Raw genomic sequence first — 21,021 nt, 5'->3', positions numbered from 1 at the left:
GACATAATTATAGTATTTCTCCAGCATTGTTCATCTGTCCACTGTAAATGCCTTTTTTGAGTGGTTTTATTCTCCATATCATTCTTGATTAATACATATTGTATTTGTTGTATGGATTTGATGGTATTAAAGCATGGCAGGTATTGCATTACTAATTAATTTATATATGGAAGACCACAATGGGAGAAAGCGTTGGATTTTATCTTTGACATTCTGCTTCAAGCTTCACAAGTACAACTTTCGCAGATTCAGAAAACATTAATATGTGATGATGTAGGTTAACATTTCCTATTTTAAATGTTAGTGTTAAAGAAACCGTTTTCTTACAGTTGGGTCACAGACGGCGTCTCTACGCCTGAACGTCAGAGGTGAGGCGATACAGGGAGTGACACCTGGATACAACCTGAGGCTGCTGTAGTCTGTCAACATGCAAATAAAACTGATGATGATGTAATATTGAGTCAGTAATTGAGACGGTGATTCACTGTGAAAAACTCCAATTCAACTGCTGATACTCTGATGTCCACAGTGCGGCGCCAGTGCAACATGTTTGCAAAACAAGATTCAAACCGTTCAATGGGAGTTCTCATTTCAAACTGATCTTATATTAAACCTTGAGAGGATATTTGTTTTATTATAAGGGATCATCTCACAGTATCTGTCTGTATCTGTTTTTGTGTTTATCTATATTTAAGTTAATGTATTTAACAGTAAGTGGTAGAATAAATACATGCTAATACAAAATAGTACAAGGTGTGCCACAGAATACTTCATTATAAAGTATTCTCATCTCCATGAATCACTGCCTGTGTATAAGACTAATTTTGTAAAAGAATGCAAAGTAAATATAAAAATTCTTACCATGGTTTGTACTATTTTATTTAGGTTTTGTCAAGTCCAGCCACATGAGCAGTGACTTATAACTTCCCTTATTAAGTCAGTGGTTAACATTATAAGGGGCTGACCCTCATTTACAGTAATAATGAGCAACAATATAAATGACTTAAAAGATACAAAACATTCAAAGATCCACAATTATTTTAAAGTAGTTAAAAAGTAACACACAGAATTAAACAAGGGTGGTGTTTATTAAACATTAAATCATTGAAGGCAAATAATAGGAGACAGTTCAAAAGTACAAATATGATAATATAAAACATTATAAAACATAAATGATTCGAAAAGACACTTGTGAATCGCGTCTTTCAGAGAGATTTAAAAGAGGATAAAGAGTTTTTCAGACAGATCTCCTCAGGGCGAATCGTTCCAAAGAGTAGGAGCCCCGACAGAAAAGGCCTAGTCACCTGTGGTCCTCAGCCAGGACTGTGGAAGAGGTTTGATCATAATAAAGACCAAAGATTATCACAGAGGCAACGTAAGAAGGAAGAATCCAAATGAGAGCTTTGTGAATAAAAAGATATAACAGCCAATCGAGTCAGAGGAGACCACCCAGCTTTAACACACAGGATGTAAAGATGAGTGTAAACATCACAGGGGCAGAATGACGAGGTTCAAGCTTAAAAACAGATGCAAACCTGAAAATCACATCATCAGCTTCAACTTCAATTTTCCAACAGAGGACAGGAAAGTACTTCAGATAAGTTGGTCAGGTAGTCAAAGGTATTCATTATACTCTGTGACATTTTCAATAATGGATTAAAAGCAGAGACATGACAGTATTTTTCTTTCATTACTTTAAAACCTTGGTTTTATGTGTGTTCAATTCAAGTATAAGACCTTTAAGTAAAGTGTAGTGAAGGTCAGAGCACTTAAATCTGGCTGGGAAGGGAAGTAAGCAGTTTTTGGACAGTGTGGCGTATACGTTACATCGCGTTGAGCTGAATTTGCCGAGTGGACTCTGGAATGTGTTGCATTATGGGCTGTTATTTATCTGTGCAAAAGTAAATACACAGAAAGTAAATAAATGGGGGAGGAAAACTGTTCTCCAATCTCAGTCTCTGTCAACAGCCAGAAAGCATCAGTGTCATTGAGTATACTGTGTCTCTCTGTCCTCCTCTCTTCCTGTCCTCTGGGCATCACACAGTGAGAAATCTGGCCAGTCCTTGTACGAGCAGCAGTTTGGCTTCACTTACTGGAAGTGTTGCGTTGATAAGCAGACTGTTGTGCTCTGGGACTTCATTCTTACACTGTATTGTGCTGGCTGCTTTAGTAATGTGCATAATCTGTTTACACGTAAACTTATCAGGGTATCTCTCACATCCTTTTCCTGTTATGCTCTGCTTCCCTCTTCTCCTTAACTTTCTTGACCCTCTGCCGGTGATTTCTTTGATTTCAATGTCGCATCAGCTCTTCTGTCAAAGCAGCTACATTAGAATTGAGGGTAAATGACGTGTAGTGTGAGCTTCAAGTTGAGGGAAGTCAACTTGACAGCTTCATCCCATCGCAAGTGTAAGGAAACTGTTCTCTGCTTGCAGCAGCTTTAATTATTCACAGATTTTTCTCATCCTGAGCTTGTTTCCCTTCAACTGTGAGTGCAAAACTTTAGGTCTCTCCGTCCCGTCTTCCCCTTGATCTCATTGCAGACTCACGGGAGATAGGTGTCCCTGCTTCTGCTGGAGGTTCTGCAGTCCTGGTATATCAGAGTCAGCCTGTACAGGTTCAGTATGACCACCAGGAAGTTTTTGATGGCGAAGAATCCCAACATCTGGTGGAAGACTTTGAAGTAGATCATGACGGTGAGCCTGACCACCAGGAAGGGTCCGTCCTGGATGAACAAGGCCTCCATGATGCTCCACATATCTCTGCTGTGTTTGGTCAAGAGGGAAGTCTCCTGGACGCCCTGCTCATTCTCCATGTCCGGCTTGGAGGTCACCACTTTTAAAAATAAAGAGATAAAAACACAAGATGTTGACGTTGGAAGGAAACTGAGAGCAGGAGTAATGTGTTGCACTCCGCATACCAGCTTTTACTGCTATTTTTGGATGGAAAACAACTGCTTTATACAACTGCTTCCAAGATAACATTAAGTGTTTGGGGAAAAATGTCATTTAGGTAAGTTAACTTATCTTAATTTATCTTATCTTATCTTATGTTCTATCAATGATTATCTTTCTTGTATTTTAATTTTAAAAAAAAAGGTTTTGTTCCACAATGTGAATAAACGTTGAAGAGCACAACCTTAACACAAGGTTCACTTAGTAACTGGCTTTCTGTCATATCACATGATCTTCATCGGGAATCAAGAACAAACTGTGAACTTTTACGACAATGGGCGAGAGTTCCCTGATAACAGAGCTCAACTCCATCAACTAATGAAGAGCCTGTGATATGATCGAGAGGGATTTCGGTTGAAAAGTAGATGAAACTCTGACGTGTGAACACAAAAAGACTTACACCTACTTATGAAGATAAAAATACCAACACACACTGTACATTTCAAGCCCTCCTCCTCTGCCTTGCATGCAGTCTCTCTCCCTCAATGTGTGTGTGCATGTGTGTGTGTTCTGGAACCGGAGCAGTTTTCCTGCTCCGTCCCATCCTGTGAAGGAGACTTTTACTAAACCCCAAACAAAATTTAGCTTGTTGCCTGAACCCTTGCATAACCCGCTCTCCTCTTCCTTTCCTCTTCCTCTTCCCCCGTCTCCGGACCTTCGCCCTGTCAACCCTGCTCCTCTGCTCCTGGACCCCGCTCGGCTCAGCTTCCTTTCCCCCCCGACACATTGCTTGGCTCCGCCCGAGCTTTTCCCCTATACTCAGCATAGGGGGAAGAGCTGGGGCCCCCTGCCCTGCTCAAATCCCATTGCTTTAACCCTGCAAGAAATATTCCTCTAACCATCCTCAGCCTCCTTGCCTCCGTGGGATTTAAACTTGGGTTCGCTGGCCTTCACAGAACACAATGAAAGGAAGAGTCGCTTAATTTATAAACTGTAGTGTGCATTCAAACACTAAGTGCTCTGTGCATTATGAAGGTAGACTCATAGATAAGAATCTCAACATCTATTTGTGAATTATTCAAGTCAAGGTTATGAATAATTGAGATCATTAGTGTGAGTTGTCTTTTCCGAGAACAAAGTTCTGCTGTTCCTGATCAGACTAAACTCTTTCTTCATTCTTTCATGAAACCTCTGTTGTTTTAACTTTCAGAAAAACAACAAACAAAATGACTATCCTTGGGCCTTTGACTGATAATTATTTCCCATAATCGGCCAAAGATAAGAAGTGGACACGAAATGTAATAAACATGTGAGACTGGATTTCCTTTTTAAGACTTTCTGCATTTATAGAAACTGCTGGAGTCTCCCAGCCTTTCCTGTTGCTCATTTCTGTTTTTAGAACTATAGGTCGAAAAGTAGGGACCTTCCCATATCTCTGACAGGACTCTTGTGGTTTATTCAAAGCTGGGGGACATTCATTGGACTTGGCCACAGATAGAAAAGCAGCTAAACTAACTCTCAGTGTTCACATACAGAACTTGTGTGGAAACTTGACTTTTTGGGATGTTTGACCAATTTCTAAACACGTTGTTGAGATGGTCCCACAATGGGAATGGGATGCGTACAACAACAAACAGCTGCAACTGCTTAGTACGTATCAGAGTTATTGGATTACCAGAATGAAGCACTCACCGGACAAATGTAAGGGGAACTGCAACATGCTCCAAGTCCATACACCTAAAATAACGTAGACCATCGCACGACTGTCTGTGTCTCTGCACACGGAAACATAAAAGTTAGTAGTTTCAGTAAACTTTGCAGATTTGACATGTGGGCACAGATTGGGTAACTTCATTTGAAACCTGCTTGAGTTCTACGATGTACACATAAGTGTGAACGTACTCATGCACAGGGTGAGTGTCGACGCCCATAAATCTATGAAACAAGTACGGGAAGTAACATGGCCACCCACTTGACGTCCGTGAGCGTCTCACTCGTAAATTCAAGGATGTCCGCGGCCGTGCCGATGAAGATCAGGAGAAGCTGCGAGAGTTCGTCGCGGGTAACTCCGCCCCCCAGGGGGAGCAGCCACTTCCCCACGATGAGGAGGATGAGCAGGATCTGGTGGAGAGCCAGGATCCATTCGTTGGGGCAGAAAGATGACAACGTCTTGTTGATACGCTGCTGGTGTAAAAGAGACATTCAGTCATTTCTTTGTTGACACTGTATTCCCATGAACCCCAAAGGTGGCCCGCACCTTTCACACATTCACATCCAAACTGAGATCTCTGGAGCAGCAGCCAGAGGCAGGATACAACACGTTACTGGAATTCCTCTGCACGGATCACATATCTTTGTTTATAGCCCTTGTCACAGAAAGTTCTCAGCATTGTCATCAACGTCTTCTACGTGCATGGAACTGCTTTTTCCGTCCTGAAATACTTCTACTGTATTTTTTATATTGTATTTGTTTGGCAGAATGTTCTCGAGGAATGTTTGGATGCTCTCACTGGGACATTTGTGTTTTCTGGAGAATGTCTGGAGATCACTTTAAATATTGTTTGTTTGAGGCACGCAAGGCCAAAAGTTATAATGTCAATGTGTGTTTTCTATGGGAGGTCACATGCATGATTATTTCTGTGCCAGGGGGTGGGTGACTTCCTGGAGTCTGAATGCCCGGCAGCCTCAAGGTGATGACGTGACACTGAACGTGAAAGAAATCCTAGTTTGCTGTTCATTGGAACTGTTCATTGGTTTCACTACCCCTATATCTCCAAACTACCCTGTAAGAGGTTTCTTAGAAATTCACTGTGAGAAAAAAAAACCTGAATCACCCTTCTCTTGTATTCTACTATCAAAGCCAAAGTGAAGAGTAATGATCTTCTTTTTTTTTACCTTCAGGTAGTCCAGGTCTGTGAAGTTCCCGAGGGTGTCGTTCGTCATGAATGTTCTGAGCACGCTGTCAGAGTCAACTTTTTTGCACTGAAAAGAGACGAGGAGGAAAACGCTCATACTTCTCTCTTGGTACAGCAAATAATTTAAAATTAAGAATCAATAAATTAATCAATTATCAACTGCAACTTTATGTTAGCGCCCTCCAACATCTGTTATTAGATTAGGTTTGGAAGAAATGAGAACTGCTGTTCTGAAGTGTTACACGCTGACTAAGAGTTTTTTGTTTCTGTTGTGGAGAACCTGAGTCTCGCTGTCCTTGGGTTCGAGCTCCAGGAGCCAGATGGATGGAATGATACTGATGAGGAACATAAAGATCGGAGGAGAGAACCTGAAAGACAACCAGCACAGATTCATAAGGACATATGGAATTAACGATGAATAATGAATATGCAACACCTTCGATAAATGATCCGCTGATCCAGACTCAGCCGTGGCGATGTAGGAGATGGTTGCATTATAGGGAGGAGGATATACTCACTAGTACTTTTACTTTACTTTACTTTAAGTACATTTGAGTAACATAAGATTTTTAGTTTAACCTTGTATATGTTTATACTGTATTCTGGACATTTTTTATTTTCATTCTATATATATATATTGTGTGTGTAATGGGCCTAATGCGTTGCTGCGGTAACAGGAATTTCCAGTTTGACTACATTCCCCTGGCGACAAGCTGCTTTAGACTCATCTTACTTGTTTAACAACAGAGCTAAATAATTTCATCAATAAGAAAAGTGATCACCATTCACAGCCACACAGCTGCATATTTCATTTCTTTCACTTTAAAACCTCAGGATGCTCCTGTACAAACATCTGTTTCTTGTAAATGTTTCATAAATGGGCGTTTGCTTCTCAAATGTTATACTTCAAAAAAATAACTGTAGGTTACATGTCAAGAAAATGACGTTCATTCATGGAGGGAGACGGTTGAAAGTTGACTTCCAGGAATAAAAAGTTAAGGGGCAGGACCCCTCCTCAGTGTCCCGGGGGAGGTTAGACAATAGCAGCAGCGGGACGAGCAGGATGCAGGGTCCCTACAGGCTGGGGGGTGGGGGTCGACTGAGGGTATCAATGCATTCCATCATGTACAAATACAACAGTTAGACAAGATTCAACTCAATAACAGGCTGCTGTTTATTCAAATACCACAACACTGCATCTCACCATTTGTAGTCTTCTCCCCTCCGCCTCTTCAGGGTGATGATCATTTCCAGGACGAGCGGCAGAAAGAGGAAAGTCAGGAGCCAGTAGTTCGGATCTTTCTTCACCCATGTCACCCTCCACACCCCGGCCAGGGAGACGAGGACGAACAAGCCCCTGGTAATGATCGCACTTATGAACTTACACAGGCTCATCACTCAGGCTGGTTCCAGATCAGCTCTACACAACTGCGGCTCTGCAGCCGAACAATACACCAGAGTGTGCAAACAATACACCAGAGTGTGCAGAGAGAGAGAGAGAGAAGGGCAGAGAGAGGGAGGTAGAGAGATAGGAGAGAGAGAGAGAGAGAGAGAGAGAGAGAGAGAGAGAGAGAGAGAGAGAGAGAGAGAGAGAGAGAGAGAGAGAAAGGGAGAGTGAGAGTGAGAGAGAGGGGGGAGAGAGAGAGAGAGAGAGAGGTGCATGAAGTTTTCTTACCAAGTCCCCAAAGTTGAAGCTCCGCCCACACAAAGAGTTTTTGACAGTGACCGTGAATTTCTACATTTCCAAACTTTTGTTAAATCTGTAAGTTCCTACAATGAAAAAACATTTTCCAAATAATAACTTACGAACTCTTAATGATGACTTACTAAGAAAAACTTAGTATCTCAAAAACAATGAGTCAATATCTTATCTTTAAATAAATTATCTAAAAATAATGACTTGGTATCTTTAAATAAATTATTTAAAAATAATGACAAAATACTATATTTACTGTAAAACTACTGACATACTAACTCAATTATTACCTGAAATAAATGACTTATTTTCTCAAAAAAAATGACTAAACATATCTAAAAAATAATAAATTACCTTCTCAAAATGATAAGATTAAGATTTTTTATTTTATCATAACAATTACTCATTGTAATTTCCTAACATAGCAGCCGTCTCTTTTTCTTCCACCGGCAGAAATGGGTCAGATAGGTGCTTGACATATCAGGACTCGATCAGCCGCTGTCATAACCGAGTGAAATATCTTAGAAAAGCTCATTCAGCTTATTCAGCGATTCAAAACTGAATCCACGAGAGCAGCTCGAACTCTGCCGAGTGCCCAGCAGAGGGCAGTGTCACGTAACCTATTCATTCACAAGGACAAACATGCTGGAGAGCACTTCCTGTGACGCTCTAACAGCAGCCAACTGTAATTTATGACCTGGACCTGAAAAAGCATAATAGAAGCTGATAAGAGGCAGATCCTCCCAGTACAATCACACAAAGCCAGTGAGGGAAGGAGAAGTGTGTAGAGAACCGTCCGACAGCAATAAGTATAAACTATTAATCTAACGTTAGTAAAAGTACACAGGCATTATCAGGGAAATGTATTAAATTTACAATTACAAATACACCAACATAAAATCAGCTGTATCCTCTATAACTTTAGGTAGTCCAATGTATCCTGTTATTGTAGGAGGAGCATACATAAATCATATTTTACTCAGAAATGAAAAAAATGTCAATGAAAGAACTTTAAACTTGTATTTTCAATCAGTATTTAAGTAAATGCACTTAGTAACTTTCTACCAATGTAGGGTTTATCCTTACTAATGACCATATTTGTAATAAATGTATATTGTAAAGTTTGTACATATGACATACAGATAATATTTACATACAAGCTCACCAAAAATAGTTACAGTAAAACATACACGACGTCCTTTAATGAATTATTAATCTGTTCTTTCCGGAATTTTTCCTCAGTCACAAAGGTTTGTTGAACATTAAACCGTGATCATGGAGTCGAATCACAAATCCCATTATCTCCCCATGCAGGAATACACAGATACAATACATACATACACACACACACACAGACACACAACACACACACACACACACACACACACACACACACACACACACACACACACACACACACACACACACACACACGCATACACACACACTTTGCCCTACTGAATGCTGAGTTGATTTCTATTCAAATCAATTGAGTGAGGGAGGGAGGAAACAGTAGAAAGGCCTGTGACCTTGGACGGGAGACAAGCGTTTTCCTGTCTTTGTTCCAAATTGTCCATCATCATCATCATGCCTCGGTTTGCATCACGTGAAATCACAATGAGGATTTCAGACAAAGCCGCGCACATGCAGGAAAAGAGTTATGTTACATCCTGCACCACAAAAAGAACAACATTGTGGCTCGAGTTTTTGAAGAAACCACCGATGTGTTTTTGTGTTTATCCGGCTTGCCTCTTGCCAAACTACTGAAACAAGCAGGAGTGAAAGAAAATCAAAGCAGTGTTAGTATCGAACGCTCTCGTGAAAACACTGACTGATTCTGTGAGAGAGATGAAAAGAGACAAACGCTGCTCTGTTGACCAAGACAGGAAAGTGATCCGGAGTCAACCACCCCCCCCAGGCCGGGTGTCACCCAGAGATTCTGTGTGAAGGTTCTGTTCGACGCCCTGCACCCTGACAGAAACGGCCAAGGGGCTCAACGGTGATTCCCTCTGTGCACTTGCTTCAAAACTCATGTAACTGCAGAACAGTCGTCTCCATGAAGAATAAAATGCAGCATTATTCTGCATCAGTGTGGGAAATATTGCTGGTTAGAGATCGTACCAGAACTGGTTCAGTGAATCTGCAAACCAGAAGAGATCATGACACTCTGTGCTCGCGACGCTTGATTCCACAGTTGCATTACCAGAATATATCTAAGCACTCTGACTCCGTCTTCTACCTTTGAGAGGCGGGAAGGTGCAGAGCAGCACAAGCAGCACAACACAAGCACAACACAACATGTTAAGCTCTGTCGCCTTCATGGGGTCTGAGGTGACTGCGGTTGACATCTGAGGAAAACAACCTCAGGAGGAATCCTGATGCAGCTGAGATTGTGTTGGTTGGATGAAGGGTTGGTGCAGTGGAGATGTTTTTATTTTTGACGGCATTCATACGGTAACTTCCTTTGTAGGGGATTTTGGTTTTATTGATTTTATTCTGGAATATATTGGCTACAATTTTGTCACGTCTGACTGAAATAAAACACTGGTTCACAAAATTCTGTTTTTACTGCATGGCAATCGTTTGTTTATTATTTTTATTTTTTATTGTTGCTGATAGGTTTTGTATTGGAATTTTGTGGCCCTGTCATGTTGAGGGGAAATTGTCAATAAGTTGTCCATCCTATCCATCTACCAAGAAGGACCCAGAGGAAACCCATGCAGACAGTGTGAGAACATGCAACCCCCAGATAGAAAGGGATTCAAACCAGAAAAGATAAAAGAAGCGAAACGTCTGTGTCATTCATTGAAAGTGCAGTATTCTATCCGTCTATTTGAAAATCAAGGTTTGCTTCTAAAACCTGTTTTTTTCCGTCTCCCAGAAGAAAAAAAATCCTTAAAATTAAAATCAAAACTTCTACTTAAATTGTTATTATGCTTCAAACCAGAAGTTTGGATGTCACGTGACCATCATCAGGTCGTACTTCTCTAACAAGGTGAAGAAAACTAATTTGTGACCCAAAGTGCTTTCATTGCTTCTGTTTGACAAATGTGAAGTTAGCACTGTTGCTAATGATAGTTTGCAGTAAAGTAAAGTAACAATAATGATGAGGCAGGGGTCTAGAAACGTAGGTCCCAGGTAAATGAGGCAATGATCAATACCAAACCAGCATATGGGGTTTGCACATAAGTAAAATATGCTCTTTATGGTGTGTGTTTGTGTTAAAGATACACAAATATATGCATTTTGGTATTGTTGTCATCATATAATATCTACTTCTACCATCTATCTCCTGGTTTCAAAGCCCTGCGGCCTTGGTAAAACACATGTTGTACAAATCTGCAAACCCTCACAGATGAATTTGTTCCAGTCTCAGCTGAGTCTCGTCTGACGAGCTGTTTGAACGGCTGCTGTCATCCTGAAACGCTTCAGACATTTAAACTGTAAAAGTAACAGCACCCTGGGAATCTGCTAATTATTAAATAACATCAGAGGTATTTCAGTTTTTTTACCTGAGCTTGATATAGTCCATCATTTATCATTAGTATGTGACCAACAGCTATGCCTCTCTCAAGACTGGCTAATTAATAACATGGCGATTATGTTCCGCTGTAAATTACCCTTGTAATCCAGTGTAATACATCTGTCACCAGCGCCCTGTTCTTACCGCTGCATCCCAGCAGGTGGCGCTAACACCACAGTCTGCAGACAGAGTTTAATCTGACGTTTATTATGGCTACAGACAAAAGGTGCAGCACAATGTCAACAGGAAGAGTGTTGCTTCATTTACAAGCCATTGCTCAACGTGTGTGTCAATGTATTTTCAGGGATGCAGAATGTTTTTGCACAGTTCAGTGAATGCAACTCATATTTTCCACAAGAGAAGAGTCACTAGGCTGCATCCTCTCGTTGTTTATTCAGTGAATTTCAGGGATGCTGTGCCTGATTTAAACCCACGAAAGAAAATAAAGAAAACCACAGTGGATTGTTCATAAAATACAGGATTTTATTACACTATATATTCTTTGCGTTGCAGGTCAAAGATTTCTGGAACTGGCAGGTTGGTGCAGTGAAGCTACTTAAATATTATCAGTGAATTTCCAAAATTCAGACTGAAGCACTGGAAAGAAAACTTATGAGCATGAACAGTAGCTGATTGTAAAGGCAAAACACTAAACAATAGTTTTTTATTGGTTTATTTCAGTCATTTTGTATTTCTTTTGTCATTTTAAGTGATTGGTAGTACTTTTAACCTTTAAAATATCCTTTTACAGAGTCTTTTAAAGTGTTTTAGAATATTTTTTCACTGTTTTCTTATCTTTTGAAAGTTTCTTTTGTCTTTATAGGTGTTTTTAATTTTTACTTTTTCCTCTTGAAGGGATTTGGAGTCTATATATGAGTCTATATATCTGCACCTCCTCAGCCTCTTTAATATCCAAACATTGTACTGCTTTCATTTGCTGTGATTTTAAAGCAGTTTGGCTCAACTCCTGCTGTTTGTCATGTGCTATATGAATAAATCTGACTTGACTTAAAAACACAAAGACGACGGTCGGTGATCACCCAAATAAAACACAGAGTGACACTTGAAGCAGTTCATGCAGGGAGCAGGTGGCTAAACGGTCACACAGCTCCGGCCTTGATTTTCTCCCCCTCATTTCAAAAACACTGTTTTGACTCACAGGCCTTGTGTCGAGTCACACATGTCGAGCATTTGCATGGGAGAAATTGGACTTAAATGGGTAACACATGACTCATTCTGTCTCAGCCTCGACAGCTGCAACAGGCCAGGCACTTATTGGACAAATATGATTCGCCCCCAGAACCCAGCGAGGCTTCAAAGCTTCTTTTTCCAGAGTGGAATCTTTGACGTAAGCCCCGACAAATAAAGAGACACTGACGGAGGTTCAGTGTGAAACATAACAGAGTCACATTCTAAACCATATCATGGAGGGTTCACATCACAAGTATTTCAATCGCTGGATTTCTGTCTGACCTTTTTCCTGTGGAGAATTCTGCACTAGCAATCAAATCAAAAAGTGCTTATTTCCAGTCCTGTGCAGCGTGGAGCTTGTTGCTGCTTGGCTCACATTCCCTGTTCGGTAAACAGCCCACAGATGTTTTACATTGATATTAACAACCTTAATTTGTCCTGTGCAGAAAAAGGCCAAGCATAGCGTGGGGATTAAGTTCTCAGCCACGTATCACACACAGCCCAGACAGCAATCTCATTTAGCTTGAGTGAAGTTTACAGTGAGTGGGTTTTGTACAGGTCATTAGTTGTCTCAAAATACCACCACCCCCCCTGTCACCATAGCAACTTCAAGTGACTGCTAAATTGCCTTATAAAAGGAGATAAATGATGAATGCTGAGAGTTTATTTTCCCGGGCTCTGAATAAAATACTGCATTTTCTCTCTTCTGCAATGGAAACAATTTAGCAGTTGTCATTCATATTTCACAATCCGTCCTCGGCCTCCGTCTTTAACGAGGCTGATTGCTCTGCGGATACATCACAGCCTGGGATTGCACAGATTACAGCAGTGTTGCACGTACGACAGCTGAAGCCGGTTGTTCGAGGCAGAATATCTTATGAGAAATCTCGCAAAAGAAAAAACTGCTTGTGTAAGTGGCTGCACTGTAATTGCCTGTATACCCACACGGTTATTTGACATAAACATAACACTGAGCTCCCGGCCCCCGATGGGAGGATGACACACACCAGAGCATAATCTGATTACAGACGTCTGCTGACATTTATGCCCATTTTAATAACAATCCCGTGTTTTGACAGGAGAAGGGCTTCGCACAGATGGTGAAATGCTCAGGTCTCTGTCCTCTGTGACTTCATAGTCGATGATAGTTTGACCACCGGGTGCAATAAACTGAAACACACAGAGCAAATCATACATGTCGAGATCAGGTTCTGTGCAGATGGATTCCTCAGATGTTGAAGTGACACGGTGACTCCTCTGCTTTTAAAAAGAAAAGCACATATTCTTTTCTTCTTTTTTTGGGGGCTGTAAGTCTCGCTCCCTGCACTGAAAACATCCATAACTCACAGGCTGCTGTAACTCAATGCAACAAAATGCCTTTTCAATCACTCTCATCTTTTATAGTTATACCCATCAGACATTTACATAAATGCATTATTCATGGGTCTAATCCTGGTTTCAGATGGGGAGATATAAAATGGGACTGTGTGTATGTGTGTGTGTGTGTGTGTGTGTGTGTGTGTGTGTGTGTGTGTGTGTGTGTGTGTGTGTATGTGTGTGTGTGTGTGTGTGTGTGTGTGTGTGTGTGTGTGTGTGTGTGCGCCTGCATGTCCTGATGTGTATGCAGATGGGATGAAGCGGCCTATTTTGTTTGTGGTTTGCACATTTCTGATTCAGCTGAGCACTCTCCATCAATGAGGCAAATTTACATTTGCGGCGGCAGTAACAACCTGAAACCCACAGTGATGTTAACACTTCTATACACTCCAGTTCACGTCGCCCTGCTGCATGATTACATTTGTGTCGCGCTTAATAAAATGACTCACTTGACATTATCAAACAATTCAGCTGTAATAGTGGCCCATGAATGTGAAATTGTGTTTTGCAGGCAATTAGTTCATTGTCCAGGCAGCCATTCAGACCAGTGTTTGCCTTATGAATAAACTATTCCTATAGCACACATTTATAAATACGTTATATAAGATCTGATCAATAGGCACGGCCATTATTGTTTTGTTTGAAATTATGTTGCACGCTGTAATTGAAAAGGGTTGAATTGCAGAAAACCATAAATTACGCATTAAAACGTGATGAGGTTCGGGAGCTTGGATAAACAAGTGTTAAATCAGATAAGATCAAAAAGTTGGAGTTGTTTTTCTGCTTCCGAGCTGCTTTCTGTTCTGCTGTGAACAGTAATAATCCGCACAGTGCACTGCATGTGGTGGCTGCTTTGATGTTCTGAGGATATCACTGCATCACAGATATTTATGAGCTCAGTCGGTTAATATTCAGCTTGTGGTACACCGGCTGACACCTGCTAACACACAGAGAGCATCTCAAACAGCCTCCAGATGAAAACCTCCAACTGAAGTCCTGATTAGAAACTGATTCTGTCCATAAGCTAATTGGATTCCTCGTGCCCGAGCCGTTCACTGTCGGCGGACCCTTGTGCGATGGAATGGAGAGAAATGCAACACCGAGTTATAATGAGTCTAAGAGGCTAAAATTAGCTGTGCAACTTCACCCACGTCTCCTGTTACCTTTCCTCCAGTCGTGCTGCAGACGAGAGGCATTGTCGTGTGATTACACAAAGACACAGGTGTAGAGTTACAATTCACACCGGTTCCCATGGACAAATTTACGTGATGGGTTTCTAATGTCCGGGGGTTTTCCACTGAAGATAGATGGATATCTGCAGTCTAATGCAATTGTGCAATTGTGCATGTGGAATTAGCGGGAGATTGGGTTTGTTGTCTTAATTTCTCAGAGGCTTTATTGCTCCGGTCGTGTAGATTTTCATGATTCCTGGTGTTCCCATTAGAAATGTGGATCCCAATATCCTGCTGAAAGTTTTTTACAGTATTTAGAAGTGATGGTTATGCATGTAAATCCCTACACTGTCCAGCACTGCTGAATAACTCTGACTTCCCCTTTAAGGCTGTTTCTAACACCTAATTAGATGATTCATGTAGTAAATGTGAAGGCTTTAGGTGTTTTTACCCTTTAATCATTTCCTCCTCTGTTCTTAAAGCACATTTTGAGATGTGATATCTTGTTTTAAAACACTGAGGGAAAGTAACAAAGTACATTTGTAACATATTGTCAATTCTTTTCTTCTATTCACCACTCCAGTTTATTCTTGCTCGTACCAAAACAAAAGACTGAAATAAGCTCAAATGTAAAATGTCATATATGGAACATATGCACATGCAGTTCTCAGAGTCAACTGTATAGAAAATACTTAGAATTTACTGCATATTCAATTGCAATAGTTGGTAAATTGATTGATTTGCCCATCATTCTTGGTTCCAGGTTCTCAAACATTGTTGGTTTAATTGGTCTTATATATCAACTATCTGTTGGTTCTGGTGAGTTGTTCAGACAGAGTTAATGGGCTCAAGTAAATTGTGAAAGATATTTTGCCGTCTCTTCGGATGTTTCACAGACTGAATGATTCATTGGTGAACAGATTAATCATCGTCTGCACTCACTGGAGCTCATTCCTGGATCGGGCCCATGAGCCAGATCCTCTCCAACATTTAATGTCTTCTTTCTTGAACCATACTGCATATTACACCAGGTTTTGAGTTAATCTGTTCTGAAGTTTTAGTGTTATCCTGCTAATAATCAAACAAACAAGTTAACATACAAAAGCCAATGAAAATATAACCTTCATGGCGGATGTAATAACATTAAAAGTTATTAGTTGCAGCCCTGTATTGAATTATTTTGTTATTTCTATATAATTATTAGTTTGTTTTCATGTATTGACCTCTATTTTTAAATTATTGATTAATCAGACATTTATTTTCTTGATTAATTGTCAAGTCTCCAAAAGCCCAAATGTCTTCGGTCAACCAATCTGTTTATCACCTGTATCAACAATCATTTCAACCATTTTTTAAACTGTGGAGTCAAAAACTGTTTTTCCATGAGACCGCTTCTATTTAAGTTCATCTCTTCAGCCGTCTGCCAGTGGATTTCCTACCTGTGGCTTTGTGGTGGTTAAATAGGCAATTGTATAAAAGTAATTCTAACTGCGTTTCCATATTCACCGTTCAGACATGTCAGCATATGGTCACAATTATGTCAGAATATGCTATTGTAATGTTTTTTTTGCATTGCTTTGCTGCGGCTGAACGTGGAACCCCAGCTCTCCGGTCAGAGGCGGCGTTCCAACCACATTTGTGGCGCCCCGCTGAGGCCGCCTCATTATGTGGAACGTGAAACACCTGTGCCGAGAAATAATGCTTCGCCACTTATCCAGTCGTTTCTGCTCTGAGCAAGTGTCTGCCCGAGATGTTTCTATCCATTTTTTTTTTTTACATTTCAAGGCTTTTTCCTATCAGGCTTCCTCGCTCACTCGGCAGTCGACACATATTAGCAGTGGCAAGAGACGTTTCAATGTCACAGCTCTGGGAATGAAACAGAGAATATAGTGAGTGATCATCTTTCACTCTGCGAAAAAAAAATCAAACGCTAAACTTTTGAGCAGAAGTGGAAAAATAAAGTGAACTGAACCTGAAAGACTCACACTCACGCAGGCTGCACTTAAATCAGGTTGACTTCAGAATCTCCAAAGAGGATTTGAGCTGTCACACTTTAACGTGGATGTGGTGAAACACATTTAATTCCGTCAAACACGAGTCATGGTGCATTACTCCAGCTACTTATTTGTCTGTAATGCAGAGGATGTGTGGGACCATTACTCGTTGATTCCTTTCACACTTCGAGTTCCTACCTTTTGTCAAGTCAACGTCCTCTATTGAATGTTATCTCACCACGAAGACAAATTGAGATAAAGAGACGCAGCTGAGATTGTAAATTGAGATTTTATGAATCCGCCGGCATGGCTCAGTTCTAAATAAGTACAGATGATATTTTGATATCACATCATCACAGTCACGTCTCTTTTGCTACACAACACGCCTTTTTCAATTTACCTCAGATTTCTCACAAGGAGCCACGTTCACACCAATTCACATAATTGTCGGCATCAAACCGTTGCAGCCACTGCTGGGCTCTGGTCTTTGACAAGCAAACACTTGCAATTGCCAGATAAGAGCTCGAGTGGTGCCATTGATTAACCAGGGACTTCATTATTGTGGCTGCCATTAACAATGCAACCCCATTGATTCTGCCACTGAAATGGCTGTGAGAGAAATCAGGAAAGATAACTCTGAGGGCTGCGGTTTATATTGGATTCTCTGCAGGAATCCTAACGCTGCTGCAGCCGCATGTAAGACAATGAGCCTCTGTGTAATTCACCTTTTACTCCCAACCGGCCCGACGCTGTGAACTGCTTCTTAAAATATCAGAGTGTCACAGAACCTCGCCTCGTATTTCAGTATTAATACATAATGTTCTGCTGCTTTCAATCCTGTGAGCTCTGGTGATGGCCTGCGTTTGTATATCTTGTTTCCAATAACATACCACAACATAACATAACCATATAATATGATACAATGTATGATAAGATCTGATATGATGTATGATGTTATATAACATGATACCATAATATGCTGAATTATCAACCGATATAACAGGTGTAAATGATTATTTATGAGCTTTGGTTCAAGTGATTCTTCGTCATCAAGCTCTGGTAACATAAAATAACACAACATAACCTAACACAACATAACACAACATAACACAACATAACATAACATAACATAACATAACATAACATAACATAACATAACACAACACAACATAACATAACATAACATAACATCACACAACATAACCTAACATAACATAACACAACATAACATAACACAACATAACATAACATAGCATAGCATAGCATAGCATAGCATAGCATAGCATAGCATAGCATAGCATAGCATAGCATAGCATAGCATAGCATAACATAACATAACATAACATAACATCACATAACACAACATAACACAACATAACATCACATAACATAACACAACATAACACAACACTACAAAAAACAACACAAAACAACATAACATAACATAAAACAACATAAAACATAACATAACATAACATAACATAACATAACACAACACAACACAAAATAACATAACATCACATAACACAGCATAACATAACATAATATAACACAACACTAAGAAAAACAACACAAAACAACAAAACATAACACAACATAAGATAAAACAACATAACACATAAAATAATACAACATAACACAAAGTAACAACATAACATAACACTTCAAAAACAACACACAAAAAACAACACAAAACAACATAAAATATACAACATAACATAACACAACATAACTACATAACATAACACAACATAACTTCACACAACATAACATAACACAACATAACATTAAACAACATAACACGTAACACAACATAACTAAACCAGCATAAAACAACGTAACAGCATAACAAACACAACATATCATATATATGTATAGGTATATGTATATAGATATATATGTATATGTACATACATATTTATGTATAGGTTAATGTATATATATGTATAGGTAAATGTATATACATATACATACATGCTGATGCCCACTGATGAAACGAGTGATTATCTCTGAGCCTTTATGTCACTGAGTGTTCTTCATCAGTATCTGTTTATCTTGAGGAGAGAATCATTCATAACAGCAGCAGCAGCAGCAGCAGCAGCGGAGGAGTCAGTTCGACATGAAAACACTTTAGTGGAAGTGAATCAATGCGCCTGTTTGCTCTGCTCGTCATTTCTGGAAAAAAAGGCGCATTGCGTAATAGTGCACTTGAAATAGCTGGTGTCAGGAGGAGGCCTGTGGCGCTGCTCAGGCTGTGTGATCTGAGAGCTGGAGAAATGCAGGGCACAGGGTGGACCTCAGAGGGGGGAACAGCGCCGCGGTGTGGACGGGGCCGGTACTGCTTCACAGGGACACATGAATCACTCCAGACAGAAGATAAAATCCAGCTGACACGTTCCAGGGAACCGGGAAACACAAACCGTCAAGTCTGTGTAACTTGGTGAAGAAATCATCGCTGAAATCAATAATCAATGATTGTATTTGATCTTTATGTAAATCACCCAGTGTTTATACAAATAAATATATATATAATATAAGTGGCTCTGATCTTCGAAGTGTGACTAATTTCTAATAAACACGCACAAGGTCAGCGCTGCGTTTTGAACGTGATTCGTGGATAAAAGGATCGCACCTCGTGACTCGGCCAAATTCGTATTTTCTCATGTTCGCCTCAAAAAATACATAAAAGCCATTATTCCTCCAGCTTTAAAGCCCCAAACCTGTGCGCCTGACACACACAGACACACACAGACACACACATCGCTGCGCCGACACCTCGCGGCTCCCACGTTTGAGGAACCAGTTGATAACCCTATTAACTCTCATGTAACATTGTTTCTTGAAGACATCCTCAGTGTCATTACTGTGAGAAATGTGCTTTCATACTGAACGTCTTTCACGCAAGTCCTGGAAGACACGTATCCTCACAGGAACGCGTTAACGATGAATACCGGCACAAATTTATATTTTCAAGGCAGGAAAATGAGTGAATTTAGTGTTTAATGTCTATATACACAATATATAATCAGTCACGATTATAAATGATTGGTCTGGTAATAGTTATACGGTAATATGCGGTCCAAACACGTGATTACGCGCCATATCAATGCGCCATAAAAGCTGTATCACAGATTTCCGCCAGTAAATTAACACATGGGTTTACGCAATGCCTCCTGACGGGTGTTTACTCTCAAAACCAATTTTTCCCACCGCTCGCCATCGCCTGTGCTCGATGTTTGAAACTCCACGGACGCGTGTTCCTTTCAGGACCTTCGGCAATCCATTCAAGCCAGCAAGTTTGGAGAGCGTGTTGAGTTTAATCAATTCATAACGTCGAGATGGAGCCGAACTCACTGAAGGTAACGTTTGTTATCAGCCGTCGAATTGTTTGATTTTTTTTTTCTCGTCGTCTCCTTCCGTCCAAATGTCCTCATGTGTCCGATCCGGAGAAACTTTTACACTCTGCGGCTCATTCGACCACATCTGTGTCATATGTCGAACATCTAAAAATAGTTATAGCCCTGCATGATACTCATTGTGCGCAGAAAATGCTCAACGTGATATTCGCCGGCCGTGCGTAATTGCGCACGAATGTTTGGAATGTGTTTGTGCCAAGGTATGATTTGTTTACAAAATGAGTTGATATAAAAAAAAATCCATTCATTAATCTGTCTCGTTTGTTTCTCCTCTACAGTGGGTGGGCTCGTCTTGCGGGTTACATGGACCCTATATATTCTATAAAGCCTTTAAATTGAACCGGGACGGCAAACCGAGGATTCTGTCTCTCGGAGACTTCTTCTTCGTCAGATGTAAACCGGAGGATCCTATTTGCATAGCGGAGCTTCAGCTGCTCTGGGAGGAAAGAACAAGCAAGCAACTTTTATCAAGCTCCAAACTTTATTTTCTACCCGAGGATACCCCCCAGGGACGGACAGTCGCGCACGGAGAGGTAGGACAGTTACTCGCCTGATGAATAATCACGCGTAATGTGTGTGATTTGTTTTTAATCGTGTCTTGTTCCTGTTCCTGTTTGCGAGCCCTTCTGTCTTGCGGGCTGCTGGTGAATCTCTGGGGACATTCAGAGGCGCATGTATGGATGTTGACATTCATGTGTCCCGGCCAGTGGAGGGACTGACCTACAGACCAGTCTTCCTTGAGCCTGTTTGTGCTATTGTGGTGTGAAGTGCTGAATGTGCACTTGTCCAGCTGCGCTCCATAAGGCTGCCGCTGCGCTCCGTGGGGTTAATTGTGTTAGAAAG

At 40.6% G+C, this 21,021-nt stretch overlaps 2 protein-coding genes across 3 annotated transcripts in view; one reads left to right on the top strand and one right to left on the bottom strand.

The window, feature by feature from the left end:
* Positions 1-854: 854 nt before the first annotated feature.
* On the bottom strand, positions 855-7,257 carry LOC133020320 (transmembrane protein 26-like). 2 transcript variants are annotated; one of them, XM_061086835.1, is made up of 6 exons: positions 7,014-7,257; positions 6,090-6,177; positions 5,790-5,876; positions 4,867-5,078; positions 4,587-4,669; positions 855-2,835 (listed from the first exon to the last, which is right to left on the bottom strand). In XM_061086835.1, the coding sequence occupies exons 1-6, from the start codon at positions 7,202-7,204 to the stop codon at positions 2,546-2,548; spliced, it is 951 nt and encodes a 316-aa protein (XP_060942818.1). In that variant the 5' UTR covers positions 7,205-7,257; the 3' UTR covers positions 855-2,545. The 2 variants fall into 2 exon arrangements, with proteins under 2 accessions (XP_060942818.1, XP_060942820.1); XM_061086837.1 differs by having other exon boundaries at positions 4,867-5,075.
* A 12,843-nt stretch (positions 7,258-20,100) lies between these two features.
* arid5b (AT-rich interaction domain 5B) overlaps positions 20,101-21,021 on the top strand; it is a 75,536-nt gene continuing 74,615 nt past the window's right edge. The window contains exons 1-2 of the mRNA XM_061087401.1: positions 20,101-20,121; positions 20,457-20,711. Coding sequence (XP_060943384.1) covers positions 20,101-20,121; positions 20,457-20,711 — 276 coding nt within the window. The remainder of the gene's footprint in view (positions 20,122-20,456; positions 20,712-21,021) is intronic.

Source organism: Limanda limanda, chromosome 15 (assembly GCF_963576545.1).
Source record: "Limanda limanda chromosome 15, fLimLim1.1, whole genome shotgun sequence".
NCBI classification, from domain to species: domain Eukaryota; kingdom Metazoa; phylum Chordata; class Actinopteri; order Pleuronectiformes; family Pleuronectidae; genus Limanda; species Limanda limanda.
This window is presented reverse-complemented; position numbering and strand designations above follow the sequence as displayed.